The sequence below is a fragment of the Dunckerocampus dactyliophorus genome, chromosome 17 (genome assembly GCF_027744805.1).
Source record: "Dunckerocampus dactyliophorus isolate RoL2022-P2 chromosome 17, RoL_Ddac_1.1, whole genome shotgun sequence".
NCBI classification, from domain to species: domain Eukaryota; kingdom Metazoa; phylum Chordata; class Actinopteri; order Syngnathiformes; family Syngnathidae; genus Dunckerocampus; species Dunckerocampus dactyliophorus.
In genome coordinates, this window is record NC_072835.1 from 18,565,776 (window position 1) to 18,587,061 (window position 21,286).

At 41.3% G+C, this 21,286-nt stretch overlaps 1 protein-coding gene and 1 long non-coding RNA gene across 5 annotated transcripts in view; one reads left to right on the top strand and one right to left on the bottom strand.

Annotated features, from left to right (window-relative positions):
- itga1 (integrin, alpha 1) overlaps nt 1-21,286 on the top strand; it is a 61,420-nt gene that overhangs the window by 28,882 nt on the left and 11,252 nt on the right. For all 3 annotated transcript variants that reach the window (XM_054756891.1, XM_054756892.1, XM_054756893.1), the window contains exons 3-17: nt 733-842; nt 3,599-3,687; nt 4,958-5,072; nt 5,318-5,445; nt 7,182-7,330; nt 7,538-7,688; nt 8,394-8,568; nt 8,815-8,888; nt 12,158-12,305; nt 12,821-12,963; nt 14,044-14,187; nt 14,284-14,535; nt 14,606-14,736; nt 16,521-16,696; nt 16,788-16,939. In XM_054756891.1, the coding sequence (XP_054612866.1) occupies nt 733-842; nt 3,599-3,687; nt 4,958-5,072; nt 5,318-5,445; nt 7,182-7,330; nt 7,538-7,688; nt 8,394-8,568; nt 8,815-8,888; nt 12,158-12,305; nt 12,821-12,963; nt 14,044-14,187; nt 14,284-14,535; nt 14,606-14,736; nt 16,521-16,696; nt 16,788-16,939 (2,137 nt within the window). The remainder of the gene's footprint in view (nt 1-732; nt 843-3,598; nt 3,688-4,957; nt 5,073-5,317; nt 5,446-7,181; nt 7,331-7,537; nt 7,689-8,393; nt 8,569-8,814; nt 8,889-12,157; nt 12,306-12,820; nt 12,964-14,043; nt 14,188-14,283; nt 14,536-14,605; nt 14,737-16,520; nt 16,697-16,787; nt 16,940-21,286) is intronic.
- Nucleotides 11,842-21,281, bottom strand: LOC129169919 (uncharacterized). 2 transcript variants are annotated; one of them, XR_008566503.1, is made up of 5 exons: nt 21,099-21,281; nt 20,873-20,928; nt 17,720-17,852; nt 14,544-14,733; nt 11,842-14,459 (listed from the first exon to the last, which is right to left on the bottom strand). It is a non-coding gene; the product is annotated as an uncharacterized LOC129169919 (long non-coding RNA). The 2 variants fall into 2 exon arrangements; XR_008566502.1 differs by having other exon boundaries at nt 11,842-14,733; nt 21,099-21,280.

Consider the following 21,286-nt stretch of genomic DNA (forward strand, 5'->3'; position numbering starts at 1 on the left):
TCTCCGACCACCACCAAGCATTCATTTGCATTCATACACCAGTGTATTGTTCCACAAAATGGAGCGGCCAAACAAAGCACCCTACATGTTTCTGACTCACTGCCTGTGCATTTTTATTGTGAGTGCGTCTGCTAAATAACCCGCCATGGGGCCAAAGAGAGTTTCCATTGCCCGCAAGTGAGTAAAGAAAAGTGAAAAATACTCCTGAATTTGATCTCGCCGGAATATACGGGAAGTCCACATCAACAAGTTCCGTCTATTTGTCTTTTATAATTATTTATAATTGTTTTCCGCATCTATAGCTAAAGGTATTCTTTATAAAACGTCATTTTTGTTCAAATTTGTGGGTATACAGAATGCATTCATCGGATTTACATTATTTCCTGTGGGAAAAATTGTCTCGGTTTTCATAAGTTTAAGTTTTTGTCTGAAATTTTGGAAGAAATGAATGCTGAGGCACCACTGTATATCCAAGTTTCATTTCTACAGTCGTGTCCCCAGTGAAGATATACGGTAATAAAAATGGTTGGTGAAATGTGATGGGTGTAATTGATATAATGAGACTCATAAACCAAATAACCACGGCTGTAAACAGTTTTTCACAGCAATGGCTGGGGACCTTAAAAACGTCATTACCGCACTAATAGAATAATTGTGTTTGTTATTGCGGCAGTAAATTTACTTTTTTGGCAAAATGCCCAACTGACCAATTGTGCATGCTTTTAAATTCAGGGTTCTCATTGGATCGCCGCTGTCGGGCCAGCCAGCGAAACGAACGGGCGATGTCTACAAGTGTCCTGTGGGCAGAGGGGGAAACACGTGCGTCAAACTGGAGCTGCCAGGTAAAGCCAGTATACCGTACAGTATCTGTTTGTATGGAAATGTTTGGGTGTATACCTTAGGTTGTGTGTTTAGCTCTACTGTGTATCTGAGTGGGGAAGTGAGGCCCATCCGAGTAAACAAATGGTGGATTTAATGGTTGTCCTTGTGTAATTATGGCTTCATTAAACGGATAAACACAAGATAAATAACTCCCGGCTCAGCAGACTGCAACGCCTGCTGGGGTTTGTCTGAATTACACTTAAGACGCTAACGTGACCTTTCGGAAGAATGACTTGTACAAATGTTTTGAGCATATTGTCTTGAGTTGAGAAAAAACCCCACAACTGACACTTTATTAGGCACACCAACTCCTATGGTACATATACAGTACATATAGTATACACTATCCTAAACAACTGGAGGATGCCCAGTAGAATGCATTATGGTCGTCTATGACGATGCCGCTCTACTTTAACAGTGTTTACTTTTATGTGGTTTTTATTTTGCAGTGGTATAGATGTGCACCGCATCGCACTAAAAGTTTGTCATATTACCGTAGTTTGCTAGACGAGGCAGTCAAACAGCTCGCAGCGTTAATTAAATGTTGCTAAATAAAAAAAAAAAATCAATAATGAATTAAAAAATTAATGCATTAAAATAAAGCAATACATTAAAATAATAATACATTATTTGTATTATCAGCGTAATCATTTTGAGGTACTAATATTTTTTTTATATTTATTTCAGAAGCCATTTTAGATTTTTTTTTCTTATTATTTAACATTGTTTTGAAGCCTAAAATATTCCAAACAGTTGTCTGCAACTGAGCATGTTTTAGAATAAGAACATAATTTTAATTAAATGTTTTTAAAGTATTTTTTCTATGATTACATTTTTTTTTGTAGAATAAAATATTGTGCATTTTTCTCGGTAAGATGCGGTGCAGTTGTACAATAATACATGTAGTGTTAAATGAATCCCCCTGTGAGAGTGCTTTAAAATAAAGTTTGTGATCATTTTTTTATTGAAATGTTTTTAATATTTTGAAATGAAATATTTGTAAATATTTCATTTTAAATTGGACTTTATTTTTAATGTTTAACTTTTATTTTGTCAAAAAATGACTAGACTCAGCTGTCAGTATGCAGTGCAGTTGTACCCCACTGCAAACTACAACCACAATAAAAGGTTTCTAATATTTAAAAAGAAATGTTGATACATTCGTAGGATCAAATATTAGAATGATTCAAATATTGTATTTTTTTTTCTTGAATAAAAGGCAGATTTGTTTTGTACTGGATCTCTTTACATAGTGCAGGTGTACCTAATGATGTGGCCATGACCCTTCCTTCTTCTGCCTGCGTCTTTTGACAACTGGGGTTAAATTGCAAACATTCCACTTTGATTTGTCATTTATTATATTGTGGAAGCTACCGAACAACAGCGGAGGAAAAAGACGTTGTCCTTTTCCTGTTTCGTTGATGCACTTCCTTTTTTTGAAACAAAAACTGTAAAAATGACCCTGTCAGCAAAATAAGCGCAAGCAGCCTCTGTTAAATGTCCATGAGGAGAACATATGTCAAGACCAGAGCCGCTGGCTAATAGGAATCAGATTCCAAACTGAAATGTTCCTGAGTCACGAGCGGTGCTGTCATTTATGAAAATCGTGTGAATGTGTGCACCCCACTTCAACACGAGAGATCACAAAACATTCCCACGCCGGAGCAACTGTTTGTAGCAACATGGTCATTTTAGCCACATGTTGTGATTGCTCAACCATTTATAAAGGCCCCTTCCTAATTCACAAGTACGACACGCTGTTTGTGTATACATCAGTGGCGTTTTTGTATGTAAAAACAGCAGGTCACTCGTTGCCAGGCAGAATTTGTAGGGCACCATCATTTGTGACCCAAAGTGCAATTAAATGAACTGCCATACACCAGTTAAGTTATCTTTTCTGTATCTCTAGCAACTTGGGGCACGCGGCTCGGCTTCTTCACATAAAAGAGAAAGGACAGGGAGAGTCGGCAGGAACAAAATCGGGATTATGAGATTTTTTTTGTTATACACATTACGGTAACTCATTAAATACATAATTTTGCAATAAAATATGACTATATTAAATAAATACATTAATTAAAAAATAATGTAATAATATCGGTGATAGTACTGAATACATTTGAATAATAAAGACAATTACAAATATTCTTTCAAAGAAAAACAGAAACAAGATTATTCAGTATAATGTGTTCATTCCAAAAACATGCACTACATGTTAGGTTAATTGCCAGCACTAAATTGTCCATAGGTATGAATGTGAGCGTGAATGGTTGTTTGTCTAGATGTGCCCTTCGACTGGCTGGAAACCAGTCCGGGGTGTACCCCGCCTCTCGCCCAAAGTCAGCTGGGATAGGCTCCAGCATACCCGCGACCCTAGTGAGGATAAGCGCCATAGAAGACGGCTAGATGAATAATAAAAAATAACAATAATAACTACACAACTATTGAAAGGAAAAAATGTAACCATTATATTCAGTTTCCCCATAGGGCCATCTGCTGTACCTATTGGGGGCCGACCCTTCCCCCTACAGTTAAATGGATGAAATGTACAAATCTATATTTAACAAAATGTGATTGTAGTTTGCTGCACTGAAAGAGGCCCTGCGTCTTTCTTCCGATGGGAAAAGTCAAAGAAGAGGAATTTGTCCAGCTGCTCTTCCTGTGTGCTGCTGCTCTGTTGGTCTCACTCGTGTTTATTCATCCGTGTTTCACCCAGAAAACACCACCGTTCCCAACTTACATGAAGTCAAGGAGAACATGACCATGGGAACCACCCTCGTGACCAATCCCAGCGGCGGATTCTTGGTAAGTTGCCCAGTGCCGTACGTACGTGAAAAAACAGGCTCTTTCTATACCATATATACAAATCGGACAAACTCTGCTGTTTGACTCTCACTCCGTGTTCACGAGACCTTTGCTCTCGGCTGTGGGAACACCAGGCTCGACGCTCCCTGTTTCACTAGCGATGTGCTGGGAATGTGACAGGATGCCGTGAATCAAATTTAGAAATGCAACAACTGCAGTTTTTATGGCAGATGAACCCCCAAACTTTATCGGAAGAGCTCTGTTCTTACAAGAATTTAGTTCAGGGATGTCCAAAGTATGGCCCGGGAGCCATTTGCGGCCCAAGGCTCTTTTTTTTTATTGGCCTGTGGCACATTCTAGATGATAATTTAACAAGAAAACAACAAAAAAAGAAACAACTGCAAAAAATAAAAATAAAAAAACAGCAGTAATGCACAGTTACAGTGTACCGTCGTCCATTAGCGTGGTTAATTGGTTTCAGACCTGACAGCAATAAGTGAAATTCTTCAAAGTAGAATTCCATATTGATAAATGGAGTATTTTTGTAGTCAGGGCATATAAAACCTTTTTATGGCCTCCTAAATATAGTTTTTACCATTATTAGAGCCCTTTACACTTGTATTACCCCATATAGTACACATAATGATAGAAAATGAGCCATATTTGACATAAATAAGATAAGATCAACCCACACCTTAGCATTGACAGCTCCTGCAGTGCTGTCTCAGCAATGTAGCATTACTGACACCTACAGACCAGTGTAGAATACTACTCTATTGCCGCTGTTTATGGTTTAGAAGAAATTCACGATGCACTCCAACCGCTTTAACAATCAGAGAACACATGCAGTGAACTTTCACACAGGAGCTGCTGTCGGCCACTTTCCACACTGCTAACCTGCTGCTAGCACTCAGCTAACAGTCAGCTATAGCCATCATCATCACGTCACACACGTCACCTCCCAGGCCCCACTTCTTAAAGGTGCACACAAGTCAGATACTGTATTGAACTTCATATCACGTCTTTTGAATTTCCTGTTACTCTTGGCAATTGCAGTATTCTTCCCAACTTCCCTCCTCCAGAGAACTTGTGCAGTCTGTATGTGGTGGTTTTTATCGTCTCACAGGAATTCAGCCCACTTTCAACAGTCCTTTCCTTTTGCTTCGCTCATCTGTTCAGTGTCACTTGGTAAAAAGCCAACCTACCAAGTGTTTTGTTGTCATGCAACAAGTTTGTGTTTCTATGTATGTGTGTGTGTTTTGTTATACAGGCATGTGGTCCCCAGTACGGCTACATGTGTGGTCAGCAACAATACATCTCGGGGGTTTGCGCCAACGTCAGCTCATCCTTCCAGGTTCTCAACTCGGTGGCACCGGGCGTGCAAGGTAGGCAGTCCGAAAGCCCCCTTGTCAACAACAACGTGAGATTAGCATCAGGTCTTATAGCATCGCAGCAGTACCACATAGGATATCAACAGTGTAAAGATTAGATTAGAAGATTAGAGCATTCTTTTTAATGTAAACTTGCATGCACCAACCCCAACTTTTCTGTTTTGCTGTATTACTGTTTTACTGCTGTATTGCTCCATTTTACAAATTTTGCATTAAAATCTCTCACTTTTTGAATCCAGAGTGTGCAAAGGAGCTGGACATTGTGATAGTCCTTGATGGATCCAACAGCATCTATCCATGGACCAGCATCATCGACTTTCTCATCCGCTTCATTGAGAACATTCAGATCGGACCTAAACTCTCACAGGTCAGTTTCAGCAATGACATTTTGCCTCCACATTGTCCCGCAATTCGCTGCAGCAATGCGTGTCATTTATTTACGCCTTATTTACGCCTGTAAAGTGTGAAGACTCGTTTGCGGACTGTTGCGTTCTGTTCACGCATAAATTGCGCACTTGGCACGCAATAGAGGGGCAACGGAGCTCATTTTCCAACAAACTCCTCCAGTTCCGTTCCCACAGTGAACGCCACAGGACTTCATTCATTCCACACGCCATCCAGCTCTACAATACCTCACCTGTCTGTGAAAGATAATTCACACCATTATTGCGCTGTACTTTCTGCCCTCCCTTGTATAAAGTGTAAATGTACTTGTACTTATTTTTTACGCACTATTTGTACATATGCAAATCTTGTTTATCTTATATTCTTTTTATTTAATTTTATTCATATTGCACTAAATTTTATTTAAGGGTGTTTTATTTTTCTTCTGCAATTGACCTACTATAACCAAGCAATTTCCCTTGTGGATCAATAAAGTCTGTCTAAGTCTAATTCATGACCGAAAATGGTGCGCATTGGCACAAAATGACCACACTCCCGCACGACTTATTTACATCTTCTCAAGTACTGTTTACATCTGCTGCACGACGCGACACACGTTGTTCCCACATGGTTATGCATTGTCACCACCTCTTCCCGGATCCTTGAAGTAGTCGTGGCATTATTTGGTCCCACTGTGTCCCGTGTGACGCCACGCTGAAGCAGTCATCACCCCTAGCGTCATGAATTCCTCTATTTGCAAGGGACCTACAAGATGTTCAACTCCAGAGAAGAAGCTCTCATTGCAAAAAAGAAAGGCAAGGTCAATATTATCGTGGAAAAAGCAGGAAAGAGGCATAAACTAGAAAAAAAGAAGGCACGGACAGTGTAGGACAGGGAATTGCTGACTAGAAGACTTCGCTTTGGGCATTCTGATTAGTTATTAACAGAAATTCAAAAGAGGCTACATAAATTACTTGAGAATATCCCCGGACTTGCTCCAAGAGGTGGTGCAAAAGTTTACCCATTTATGTAAATGAGAAACACTTTGATAAGCACCGCCCGCATTTTTAGGTGTAGGTTGCGGTGAGTTCACGACTAGTTCACGGAAATTGCGTGCCACAAATTCTGAAGATTCTGAAATTTTCTTTGCGCACTGGCACGCAGCATCACACAATTTACACGTACTTCACACCTGTTTACGACCAATTTACTCATTGGCAAGCAAAACTGCGTACCAATGTGGGGACAGCTGCATTCAAGTGTAAGCTGGATTTAGGATGTTCTTTTTCAATGCATGAAGCTCATTTTTTCACTTTTTAGTTACTGTGGCATAGGACAAGCAGCAGAAGAAGCACAGTACTGTAGTGTTTAAACATGTATGGAAAAAAAAAACATTTTCGTCATAATATTAGCACTCGCTACTAGCAGAAAGAATAACCTTAAAATGTGAAGCGCTACCTTGTGTATATTTCCATATTTATGGGTGGTTTTTGTGGCTGCATCGATCTGCCCTGGAGCACGTGGAGTTTTCCAGAGGGGAAACTCTGGGAAGTCGTCTGGCAGGGCTTGTAAGTCACATCTTCCACGGCTGCTCCGGTCTTAAAAAACCCCACCCGAGTCGACCACATCCTCGGCGGGAGACGGCAGAGAAACGTCGAAGCAGAAGAAGAAAGGGGGAAAAGCACTTACAGTTTACAAGAACAATCTTGTGCTTTCCAGGTGGGCATCGTGTCCTACGGAGAGACCGTGACCCACCGCGTCAACCTGAGCCAGTTCGACAACACCCCCGCTCTGCTGGACTTTGTCAGGGAGCTTCCTCAGCAGACCGGCTTCAAAACAATGACTTTCCTGGGCATTGACACTGCCAGGTACTCCACATTAGTCACCCTCCTTCCCCCTTGTTTTAACGTGCAGGCCATAACTTTGTGTTAGATCATTGAGGTTGCGCATGAGTCAGAAGACCAAATTGAACTCGGCAATTACGTTCAGATCGTCTTTAAAGACACATGCACACCCTCGCTTGTTGTAATAATGGCAACTTGTACAAAAGCATGCATTCACTTGCTCTCCTTTAGGAAGGAAGCCTTCATGCCGGAGCGAGGTGCACGTCCCGGGGTGAAAAAGGTGATGGTGATCGTGACCGACGGAGAGTCACATGACTTCCATAACCTCAATCCGGTCATCGGCGACTGCGAGAAGGATGGCATCGAGAGGTTTGGCATCGCTGTAGGTTGAAATGATGAAGCAGTAAAAGAATATATATTCCCAACCCTCACTGATCAGTCCATTGATAGTAGCTGTGTAGCAGGCACGATATCACTGAGGGAGCACTTGTTTCGCTCACCTTGACAACTACGTTAGCCAGTTTCTCTCTTAACAGTGTGGGAAATAGTTATTTCATCCCTTACTGATTAAGTTTATGACCTAAACTTACTAAACCTACTCCTGACCTAAACTTATAAAATCAGCAGGGGATCAAATAAATTTTTTACCGTAACATGCTACATTGTTTTGGGGATTATACTGTGAAGTTAAATATAGCACCTAGTTAGCCTAGCCTAGCCTATCTTATCTTAAAGAAGGGGTGTCCATTTGTGGCCCGCAGCTGTTTTTTTTTTTATTTTTTTTTTTTTTAAATTGGCCCTTAGCACATTCTAAAATATAATTAAAAAAATAAGACAACAGCAGCAAAAATACAAAAATCAGCATTAATTTTACAAGAACAAAGTCAGAATATTAAGAGAAAAAAGTTGTAATCTAACAAGAAAGTCGTAATTTTATGACAATGAAGTCATAATACTCTAAGGAAAAATAACACAATTTTAGTCTTTCTTTGGACCACTAAAAGCGCCTAACTAGCGATTTCTCGCCATCGTTACGCTAACAAAATCCAAGCTAATCATCTGATGAAGTGTTGGATTGTGTCTTCAGGTTTTGGGAGACTACAACCGACAGAACAAGACTGCAGAGGAAGTGCAGAAGTTTATAAAGGAGATCGAATCCATCTCCAGTCAGCCATTACGAGATCATTTCTTCAACGTGTCGGACGAGGTGGCTCTGTTGACCATCGTGGACGCGCTAGGAAACAAGATTTTTGCCCTGGAAGGTATTCAAACACACATACGTGCTTGCTAGGAACAGAAATAAGAAATAAACAAAGTGAATTTAACAGGAACGTGATATTTAACAAGGGATGTTGAGATTAATTCACAAACTTTACCACTCGGTAGAGCAACTGCACTCTTCCATGGTGCTTTCATCCACCGGTGTATTAGAATACAAGATAAAATGTTGATGGGATCAATTTACGGTCATTTATGCATTTCTTATGCTATAACTTTTCCTTTTGCAGCCACAACTGGCAACTTCACCTCTTCCTTTGACATGGAAATGTCCCAAGCTGGTTTCAGTGTCCATGCTTCCAAAGTAAGGCCAACTATTTTTTTTCCAGATGAATACACGATCAAGATTCAGGGGTTGCAACAATCTGGAGCTTGTTTTAAAAAGGCAGTAGAACTAGACCGCAGGGGGTCGGTTCTCACGAAGAGATTTTTGACAGCTCTCAATGATACGGTCTGTTATGACCATGGTAGGTCACATGGTTTCAATTCTCACAGATAATACAGATGTACGGGGCCAACTTTAAGCACAGAGTTATTGAACACAGCCTAATATGTTGGCCTTGGGAGCCTTGGGATGAATCGCTCTAAGGGAGCAAGCCTACACAAGGGTCTGAGGGCGAGAACGGGCAGGGAGAGTTTGCAGTCCGACGGATACGCAGTGAGGAAAGTCTATGCAAAAATTTAGCACTCTATCGTGGTTTTTCACAAAAAATAAATTAATAGATTAATTTTTTTTTTAAAGATCACTGTTTCATGGTTGAATATGGTCTATTATTGATAAATTAGCAAATTGTATGTGTTCATGGCCTAAATTAAGCATAAAAATGGCTAAACGAACAAAAATAAAAATACAAGACATTCAAAAGACATGATATGAAGTGTAATACAGTGACTGTGACTTTAAGAAGCAGGGGCCTGGGAAGTGACAAGTGTGACATCAGCTAACTAGAGTTGACTGTTAGCTCAGTGCTAGCAGTGTAGAGTGTGGCTGACAGCAGCTCCTGTGTGTTCACTGAATGTGTTCTCTGATTGTTAATAAAGCAGAATGAAGGGAAGTGCATTGTGAGTTAACCACATCTCATTAACCACAGACAGCATTGTACGCTAGTCTCCAGGTGTCAGGAACGTGACATTGATGAGACAATACCCAAGTACGCTGTCAATGCTCACGTGTGAGTCCATGTTATCTTAATGTCTAAGATGGCTTATTTTGTATTATTATGTCTACTACATTGGGTAATACAAGTGTAAAGGTGACTGACTATAGGGGTGTTATTTCATGGCTACAGGGATCCAATAATGGTAAAAAAAACAGGTTTTCTATGCTGTAACTACGAAAATATTCCATTTATTAGGTTTGAATTCTACTTTGAGGAAATTCACTTACTGCAGTCTGGTCTGGAACCAATTGTTTTTTTTCCTGTCCAGCCATGAGGGCAGATAGTATTGTTGATCTAAATGCCCTTACGTGCTCAACAGATTTGCTCTGCCAGGGAAAAGTGTAAGATACTCTTCCCCTGTTTTACAGAATTGATTTGACTTTATTTGATGTTTTGTTGTTCTGCAAATTTGGAGTGGCCGGACCGGAGCAGGAGGGGGATAGAAAAGAAGAGAAAAGAAAACAGAGGGGCGAGTGCGGGTCTGGAACCAATTCATCGTGACTGTATAAGGATTGTGGTGGTATAACACATTTAGTGGGCAAATGACCTTTCACTGAGCCACATCCGAAATTCAGACCGGCCACTCACAGAGCAGCAGAGAACACAAATGAGCATTCAGTTCACGGGCAACAGCTCTGCTTGCGACATCTGTGGTATTGTGGTGATAAAGCTGCACGTTTTGGAGTGGCCTTTTATTGTGGCCCGCTTACGGCACACCTGTAATCACACAATAATCAATCACGCTGTCTAGTCAGCATCTCTGATAAGCCACACCTGTGAGGCGGATGGATTATCTCTCCGCAAAAGGAGAAATTCTCACTAACACAGATTTGTGAACAATATTTGAGCGAAATGGGACGTTTGTGCACATAGAAAACGTTTGAGATCTGTAAATTCACCTCATGAAAGATGAGAGCAATTTTTTGTTGTGCGTATACCGGGTTGCTTTATGATTGCTTACTAAAAGAGTGTGATGTTTCATGGCCTTTCAAATAGGCTTGAGATAGCCTGCAGTCAGATGACGATTTAATCACAACCTAGTAAATACTTTTAGTTTTCCTATGAGTCGACTGAACCGATGAACTTAGACACAAGTGTTATCTCTGGTTCATCTTCTACCATTTGATTGGTCGCTTTAGCGGATTGGCGCTTCCGGACACACAAGGTCGTCTTGTGTCTTCTCATCAGGAATACACGCCGATGGCGTTTCATTTGATAGCGAGACGTCAAAGAGGCAAACCCGAGAGCGCTTTGAATCAGGTGATTGCTTGAGGGGGCTTCACACAACAGCATGCCTCCCTGCATTTCACTCATTAGGCCTTTCTTATGTCTATTTCAAAAACCACTGACTTCCCTCTGGTGTCTCTTGCCCAGCTCCTGACCTAAGTTTATCACCTCCCAAATCATGTGTACACCGTCTCTGTGGCTCGCTTCAATGAAGCCAACTAAACTGATTTGTTCGCCTAGCTTATGCGCGAGGCCTGGCTTAGACAGTCATGGGTAAAAAACGCATCATGACATGCAAATACAAGTATACCGTACATGTTTTCCACTCGCTTCCTGTCAGATAAACATCTTTCCTGTACCCAAAACATCCCAGCTATATTTAAAGCTGCAGGGAAGAGATACGTATTCATGGTATTATTACTTTATCCGGTATTTATGATCAAGCTGTCATCAGAGCAAGCTTTTTTTTTTATTTTTTAGGAGTGTCATGGCACCGATCCTAAAAACATTAAATTACACACCAACAAGGAGGCAAACTAAAGCTACAGAAACTGAAATAAGTCAGGGTTTTTTTTAAGTATACGGATGCAATGAAAACGTACCTGTTTCATGTTCTTGAAGAAGATACGTTTATTTATTCAATCCCAGCCATCTTGCAAAAGACAACCATTTGGCCGGTACCGGCCATTTTAGATGATTCTGGCTGATCTTTCAAGACGCACAGAACATTTTGTTCTAAGGTTATATAAACATGGAAACTATCAAAACAAAGATTAGACTCGTGTCTTTCACCAGAAAAAAAAGTTTATTTTCTACCTTTTTTCATTTTTTAATAAATCAGCAGTAGAACATAGCTAAGTTTCAGGAAAATATCAGTTCCCAACTAAAAGGACAGCTGGGTAGCCCTGATGTAAATACAGCCAAAGACAAGCGAGAGAAAAACAGTGAGCTGTATTATTATTATTATTATTTATTACTATTATTATGTATTATCATAACAGTGGTTTATTTGGTCTCAAAAAATGTTGACAATAGACCAGTTTTATTTTTTCATTGTAATTTTCTTCATGTTAAAACTCGTCTCGTTCTTGTGGGCCCAATCTTGTAATAATATATAATTATAATAATAATACATTCTAGTAATGATATGTACTTCTTTGTGGCTTATAATCTTGTTTTGTCACAGGAAGGCATGCTACTGGGAGCTGTGGGAGCATATGACTGGAATGGAACTGTCATTATGCACACCGAAGGGGGAACAATCTATCCCGAGAAAAACCACTTCTTTGACGGCCAAACTGAAGCTGGATACGAAAGACTGGCTGGTTATCTAGGTGAGTTGAAAGGACACAAATTGACAGCAAAATATACGCGTCTGAAGAACGTGTTTAGCTTGAACGGGATGCAGAATAAATACAGAATTTGCCTCTTTCAGTTTGATCTATGTCGACTGCAGATGTCTTGCTCTTTTCGCCGTGCACATAAATAATATACAACATCTTTTCTCCCCGTCTCGATGCCTTTTATGGCCTGTAAAGCAACCCAAGCATCTTAATATCGACTTATTTAATCAAGCTGTCGTTATGAAGAGCACACGCCGGCTATGGGCTGGTCTACTGTAAACTCAGCTGTTGGCACACGCTCTCACCTAAATGGCTTTGTCTGCAGCGTGTGCCTTCCTTTGTGTTCTTTCTGTCAGTTGTCACGCATTGTCCTGCCAGTTTCCAGTTGTGTTTTATCGCTTCCTCTTTTCAAAGTGAGACGTAAACATTTGGCAGAAGGAGCCTTCAGAAAGAGATCCTGTCAATGCTTTCCCCATGACAGGAGATGTGTATGCCTGTTTGCGTAGGTTATGATGTCCAGTCAGCGTCTACCCCTGATGGCGTGCTGTACATCACGGGAGCGCCACGTTACAACCACACGGGTCGTGTTGTTATCTATCGGCTGAAGGACAAAGACATTGTTGTCTCGCAGACACTGGGAGGAGAACAAGTGAGTATGTTCACTGTACAGTGGGCTTGTTCTTTCTAATGTAAACACTGTAGCTTGTTGATTTACCACCAATGCAACTATTATGCTTAAGCTGGGCAAGCACTGTCAAAGCTAATAACTGAAGTCAGAGGCGTCCAAGCTTTTTCCAGCGAGCGCCGCATATGGAAAAATCGAAGGACGCGAGGTACATTTTGATATTTTTTACTTTGTAAAAACGCTAAAAAAGACCTTTTACATGGATTTAACATCCGCTTTGTGTTACAGGTGACAACATGTGTTGTTATTACTTATTAGGGTTAACATTTCATTTTTCCTTGCTACATTACAGCTTTTGATCCCCCCACTATAAAATGTTTAGCTCCTCAGCTGTTTTGTTGGTGTGGAACTTCTGCATGTTACTCCTGCCGTCACCTGATCACAAGTATTAACACTGGCTGAGCAGTTTGCTCATGAGCAGTATAACAACATTGGTTCTGTTGCTACTGTGCAATATACCATATTTGTAAAACTCAACTCTGAACCTTTGACATCACTTCCTGTCCTCTACACATCTGTCCACCTGCCATTATGGTCACACATTTACTGTCACACACAAGGAGGAGTTGTATTTACATCTTAAATGACTTATTTACTCTTATTATGTCTACTATATTGGGTAATACAAGTGTAAAGGCATTTAAAGCCACCATTACAGTACAGTGGTGAGACAGTAGCCACTGCAAGAAGTACGCTGTTCGGAAAAAAAAACAAGGAACTGTTAACTTGTGAGTCTTAGCCTTACTCTTAGTTTCTCGGATTATATCTACTATATTGGGTAATGCAAATGTAAAGATGACTATATGGGTGTTATTTCATGCATAGAGGGCTTTAATAATGTTAAAAAAAACATATTTAGAAGATCGTAAACAAGTTTTCTATGCCATAACTACAGAAATATGCAATATTGAAACCTACGTGGCGGAAATTCACTTATCACGGTCGGCTCTGGAACCAATTAACCAGGATAAACGAGGGTCGACTGTACTACATATTGATATGTTGGGGTTCTAAATTTTGTACAATCATTCTTCCTGTGTGCAGATCGGGTCGTACTTTGGCAGCGTTTTACAGACTCTCGATGTAGACGGCGACTCTTACACCGATCTCCTCTTGGTTGGTGCCCCAATGTACATGGGCTCAGAAAGAGACGAGCAGGGTCAAGTTTATGTCTACAAACTTAAGCAGGTACAAGTGACTAATAATCACAATCGCGTGTGCATCTACAGGGGACTGTATGTTCTCTCCTCCAGTGTACTTACTCACTCCTTTCTCCTCCACCAGGATGGCCAGTTTGAGTACGAGTTCACTTTAAAGCCCATCAATCAGTCGTGCTGCACTGCCCACTCGTCCAGCTGCACTCATAAACACGAGCCGTGCGGGGCCCGCTTCGGTACTGCCATCGCCGCCGTATCGGATCTCAACCTCGACGGGTTCAATGATGTGGCCATCGGCGCCCCCTTTGAGAATGACCACAAGGGGGCAGTCTACATCTATCACGGAGACAAAAGGTCACTGAAGGAGAAATTTGCGCAGGTGAGTACCAGCCGACTGATTGGAAGTGTTGAGACAAACACGCATTTCATTGTCGAAATTGTCCCTTCAGCACATCCCAGCAGGAGGGGAGAATGACAAAATGAAGTTCTTTGGTCAGTCGATACATGGTGTCATGGATCTGAATGGAGATGGAATCACTGATGTTACCATCGGGGGTCTCGGAGGGGCCTCGTTGTTCTGGTGAGACATAAAACAGTCATTAACTAGATTAGCACAGACACAACACCAATGTTTAACCTGTTTTAGTAGTTTACCATAAACTCTCAATTAATGGCCAGCACCCAGGAGCTTTAGCTACCTCAGCATGAGCTTTAAAATGTTGCTACTCAGCGGTTGGTGAGAAAATCATGCATGTTACACTTGGACTCTTGTTTACATTGAACTCAGCGCTATTAAAGCTGCTCCTTACAGCTGTTACAACATTGGTTCTGTTGCTTCTCCTCCCTGAGCTACAGTCTTATCGTGGTGGTGGAGTTTGCGTGTCCCAATAATCCAAGCAGCTAAATTGTCTGGGGATTTTATGCCCCTGGCAGGGTCACCCCTGACAAACAGGTCCTAGGTGAGGGACCAGACAAAGAGTGGCTCAACAGACCCCTATGAAGAAACAACGGAGGTGGGGCACGATGGCGAGCGTCTGGTAGCCGGGCCTCCACCCATGGAGCTCGGCCGGGCACAGCCCGAAGAGACAACATGGGTAACGCCTCCAATGAGCTCACCACTCACCACCATGGGAGGGGTCAAAGGGGTCGGGTGCAGAGTGAGCTGGGTGGCAGCCGAAAGCCGGGACCTTGAAAATCTAGCTCTTGGCACTTGGAATGTGAACTCTTGATTGAGAGGAGTCAGATGAGGTAGCTTGGATATCTGGTCAGGATGCCTCCCAGACGCCTCCATGGAGAGGTGTTCGGGGTATGTCCTGATCGGTAGAAGGCCTCGGGGAAGACCCAGGACACGTCGGAGAGACTCTGTCTCTCAACTGGCCTGGGAATGCCTCGGGATCCGCCGGGAGGAGCTGGAGGAAGTGGCCGGGGAGAGGGAAGTCTGGCTTTCCCTGCTTAGGCTGCTGCCCCCGTGACCCAACTTTGAATGAGCGGTAGAATGGATGGATGGATGGTTCTGTTGCTGCTGTGTTAAGCAATATACTATACACAAGACCAGTTTGTCTTTTCACTTTCTCATGCACTCATTTTCTCATTGTTAAAGTAAAAAAACAAAGTTATTTTATTATATATTATAGGGTATACTTTATCGATACACAATGGTGTGGCCTTTTCAGATAGCTTTGATTTTGTTTAGACTCCCATCTACTGGATTGCAGGTGTAGGTGCAGCCATGACGACAGCAACGGGCTTTCTGTTCCGAACACTACCATGTCAATCCAAACTGAACGGTGAACTTGGTGGATAATCTCCGTTGTTGGTGTTTGATGGGTTAAAGGTCAGGTTCTCCCACCCCATGCCTGTACGGACCTTACTTACTCAAAAAAGGGCCTTTGCCAAATTGTTCCCACAAAGTCGGCGGCACATAATTGTCCTAAAGATGATGTATTGCATTTGCAACCTGACTATCATCTCACATGTCCTCCGTTTAGACAGCTGTACATGTCCCACTGGAGTTATACTTCCTAAAGATCTCTCTATTTCAGTCTTTACTGTCCAATAGATAGGCTTCACCCCATTAGGTTTTCAAACATCAGCCCCCGCCATGACTCAACTTTCCAAGGAGACATTCTCCCACACGTTTTCCCTCCTGGCCAAGACTCAGCAGAGCTGTGTGAAAACTCCATCTCCCAAGTGGCTTTCAGTTCAAATGGGATTTTGGCAAGCTTGTTGGCTCAGTTTGCTAACAGAGAGAGTTGGAGGCCACATTTTATGCTCATAGTGCATCTGTTCCCTCCTTTAGAGACGCTGAGTGCATGCTTACCCAAGCTGGCTATCTTGTCTAGAGCTTGCATGTTTGTGTGTTAGGTCCAGAGATGTTGCAGAGCTCCGAGCCAACATGACCTTCCTCCCTGCCAAGATCAACCTGCAGCAAGCGCAGTACCAATGTGAGCACTTTGGACGCAAGTCAGTGTGCGTGACGACGCAGGTGTGTTTTGTCTACAGCATCAAATCTGACACGCAGGACCTGACGTCCGAAGCAGGTGAGCACTGTGGTTGGATTCCATCCAAGTTGCAGCGGGATGACGTCTTTAGTTTGACGTATTTGACTCTTTGTCTTTTTGTATCCCGCAGTGATTCGCTACAATCTGACGCTGGATGCTCTGCGTGCAAAAGCAAGGGCTTCTTTCCTCGGCTCGGATGACAAAAACGATCGGAGAGTTACCGGTACTTTTACTGTGCAGGACAAAAAGAGACTGTGCGTGACGGAGGTGTTCATGATGTCGGTAAGGCAGCACTGTAGATACCGTTTTACTAAATATAAGACAGAATAGTTTTCTTTTGAATATCATATTTCTTCGCGACACATTAACTTTTGAGACACTTTTTGTCTCCTGGCCATTGTTGTGTGTGAGTGATAGGAAGAAAAGCTCGGACCCGGACGGGTCATTTGGCGTAACTTCTCTGTTTGGATGTATAAATCTCAAGACCTTGAATATAAGGATTTCTACGGGGAAAAAAATGAAGTCTTGGGTCAAGACTGTTTAGTTTTTACCATGTATGCGTGGCATTGGGTATGGATTGAGTTGCTCTTGCCAAGGGTTGCAAAATTGGAAACTTTCATCTGGAATTAACAGCAATAAATTTGTAAACTTGTTGAACGACACAACTTCCTGCTAGGCTATTGAGGCCACGCCCCCTGCCTGCTGTGTGCTTCTCCATCATATGTCAGTGAATATTCCTATTCATCCAGGCTACTCTAGTCTTGGGGCAGTGAATCGGTCACGACTGGACTGTTCAGGTTGTTTTAGAAGACATTTCACCTCTCATCAGTTCATGCTGAAAGACAAGACAAGACAGCGCTGGAGTCTAGATCAGTGGTTCAGGACCCAAAAGTGGGTTGCGGAGCTGAGCGTAACATTGTAGAAATTAGTAGATCGCAATATACTGTCCTTTTTTTCATTGTACTTAACGTACTTAACGTTAAAATATTGTCTCGTTCCCGTAGACCCAATGTGCCTCATGACACCCCTAGTAATGATTCGATGTCTGTGAATGCACCTCACCTTGTCTGCCCTATTTGTGTTCTACGCCGCCGCGAGGTGCAAGCCATGTTTCTGGGTGACTTTGTCAAACTTGAGTGGGAGATGAAGGACATCGAGTGGATACTTATGTGCGACACACAGCTGCATATATCTCCTGGAGAAGAGCATGCCACAAAGAAACAGCGTCTCAGCGCTGCAGCTCACGTTGTGTTGAAAGCAGTCTCTTAACACTAGAACTACCATGGCCCCTTCTTGGTAGTTCTAGTGTTAAAAATATAAGACATCTGAGAAGTTTGAGGAGAAAAATTCCAGCAATTTGGGTCAGCACTTGTCATTGAGGAGTGATGGTGGGTCCCGCTGCCAAACCAGCTGACAACCACTGGTGTAGATGACTAATTCATTGCCATTTCTAAAACATCGAAGCCTCACTATTGCCATCATTCAACATTTTTCTGCTGTTTTTGTTTTGCCATACTCGATCAAATAAATCAACTTTTTTTTTCTACACAAAATGCTATCATCCTCCATGAATCAGGACGTATTCCGCTAGGCTGATGGACAGTCATTTATTTTTTCATTTTGCTTAATAGTAGTGCTTGGATCTGTGCTCTGCTAAGTGACAATCTTCAACTATAAATAATAATAATAATAAAATAAAGAAACTAAAGATAAATAACAAATAAATACATAGATACACGATTTGTTGACAAAATGCAACTGAATAGGGCACAGCGGTGTTACAGTTTTAATGAACGCCAAATTTCAATTAGAGAGGGAGTCTGCTGCTGCATTCTCCAGTCTTAAAGCCCCCAGTAAAGTCAATGAGTTGAATACGAGGTCACATTTTGGTTAAACGTGATTTTATTGGCTTCACTGTGGCCCCTTACTTACCTGCAAGCATATTTATATACATTTTCTAGGGTTCACAGGCCACAGAGTGCTGCTCTTAATGATTAACTCACTGTCAAAGGTTTTGACGGAAAAGCAAAAGGGTCTCAAAAGTGAAAGCTGTGCAAGTGGTCGAACTTCACACAGACCATTCATCATAACACAAGTTGCTGTTTTCTGTCACAATAACCTCAACACTTGCAGTTCTGTGACATTTGGGGCCATGTGTGCTATGTCGCGTTCCTGCTACATTGCAGTCCAACGATGCATTTCTTTGATTAGCTTCCCTCAGGCACCAGAAAGAGGAACTAATCAGTGGAAACAGCTGCTGCTCTTGTGTGAGTGTGTGTAGAATATGAGTTCCTGCCTTCGTTTTGCTTGCTTAATCCACCACAGTAAAGAAAAAGACAAGGGTCTGTCCAATTGTTCAGGAAGGTCCCAAATTGAGCAAAACTTTTCAACACACAAAAAATGATTGTTTCTGAGGTAATACTTGAATATTCACAGCCTCCACTATTTCAAGTGGAGCCAAGCGCCAGAGTTACACAATTTAATATACAGTGGAACTTTGGTTAGCATCATTAATTCCTTCCAGACGGTTCGACTTTAACCGAAATGGATGCTAACACAATAAATGTTTCCCCTAAGAAATAATGTAAATCCAATTCATCCCTTCCAGGAAGCCAAAAATGTTAACACAAAGCATGTTTTTATAGTTTTTCAATGACGCATAAAACCATTCCAAATACATATAAATGATGAGTGAATTAACATTTTAGGTTACTTTTACCTTAACTGAAGATGAGAGTCTTGATGTGAGTGTTCCCAAAGACACGATGTGGCAGCGAGACACCACACGGGGACCACCTTCCTGTTTTGCCATGAGTTAATTCTTGAATTCAATCGTGTTTCTCACCTCAGTAACCCAAAATGGAGCCACAGAAGGTTTCACGTGCCAGCATTTTGATAAAGAAGATTAAAAAAAAACACTACTGAACTAACTACGGGAAGATGGTGTCCGTGTTTTGTCTCACTGCCACATCATGCCTTTGGGAACACTCGGAATCATTAATCATGTCTTCAGTGAAGGTAAAAGTAACCTTTAATCTTCATTTATCCCTTACATTCGTCATTTATATGCATTTAGAATTGTTTAATGTGTGTTTTGGAGAGTCAACTGCTGATGACATCATAGACGGGGCGACATAGCTAACTCCTGGTTCTAGTTGCCATTTTGTAATTTTGCAAGTTATTTTTTTTGCTGATGCTAAAGACGTTTTGTGATTTAAAAAAAATACATAAAGAACACGGTTGTATTATTGTAATTGTATTAATAACACGAGAAGATGTGCGCTAACTGGAGAATGCATGCAAACAGAGGAAAAATTGTGACAGAAATTTTTTACCTTAACCCAAAACCGAATTAACCAGTGCGGACGCTAACCGAGGTTCCACTGTACATTAAAGCAAGTTTTTGCCAACTGCTGCTTTGAAACAGCCATTAACTGTAGCATAGTATTGACGGCTCATGTCTGCTGCCTCCTAGTGGACAAATAAAGTTAGTAAGTTATACAGATAGCCATCGACAGTAGTCCCTCGCCACATTACGGTTCGAATTTTGCGGCTTCACTCTGTCATGGGTTTTTCAAAAATATATAATTAATAAATCATCTTGTTTGTGGTTGGATACAACCTATTAGTAAACAAAATATACATATTCAAGCAAACTGTATGTATTTTTTCCCCGAAATGAAGCATTTGGAAGCATGAAAATGGCTAAATAAACTAAAATACAAATATAAGGCATTCACAAGATCCATTCAGACGTTGATGAAATGAAACGTAGTATTCTGCACTGGTCACTAGGTGTTAGTAGTGTTAATGTAGGGAACACATCTGTAGCAACATACAGGAGCACATGTCTTGTTTATGTCTTAAATGGCTTGGCATTTTGAAACCATAAAACTATTTTATGGGGGAGGCTGATAATACTATTACTGTTATTGATTTAAATAATATTTAGCACAGTGTGATGTTTGTATTTTTGTGCAGTCATGGTAAACCTACGTAATTAGATTAAATTCGATAGAACTTCATTGATCCCTCTGGCTTGTGCAGTTAGGGAAATTAAGGTTCCAAAAGCGGCAACACGGTAAAACAGCTATACTGTAAATATCATGGAATGATTGTAAACGGTCTGTACTGACACACTTCTCTCCTCAGCAGTCCGGAAGGCGACTGAAGAGCATTTTAAACAAAATATACAAAAAGAGGGAGCCCACATACCTGTGCACTACATATAAAAGACACTTCAACTTCAATACGTTTCACGTACATGTCTCCTAAAAAAAGAAAACCACATGAAAAACCAACTCCCCCAAACTAGCTTAGTGAACAGCAGTAACTTTCGTGAGTTGTCTTTAAATGCTGTACATAATACAGAGAGCACACCATGAAATGCCCCTTATATTCATAGTAACATATTAAAACATTGTTGCCACCACTAACTTACCTATCCTCGGCAGTCCAGAAGAGGACTGAGGAGCGCGCCAGAATGACAGGAAATGACATCACAGCGATGTCAAAGTTCACACAACAAACAGAAATGCAAATAAAATAAAGACTACCCATAAAAAAGTGAATATAGCAACAAATTAATGCATAAGAAATGAAAAATGAATTATTGGGGAAATTAAATTA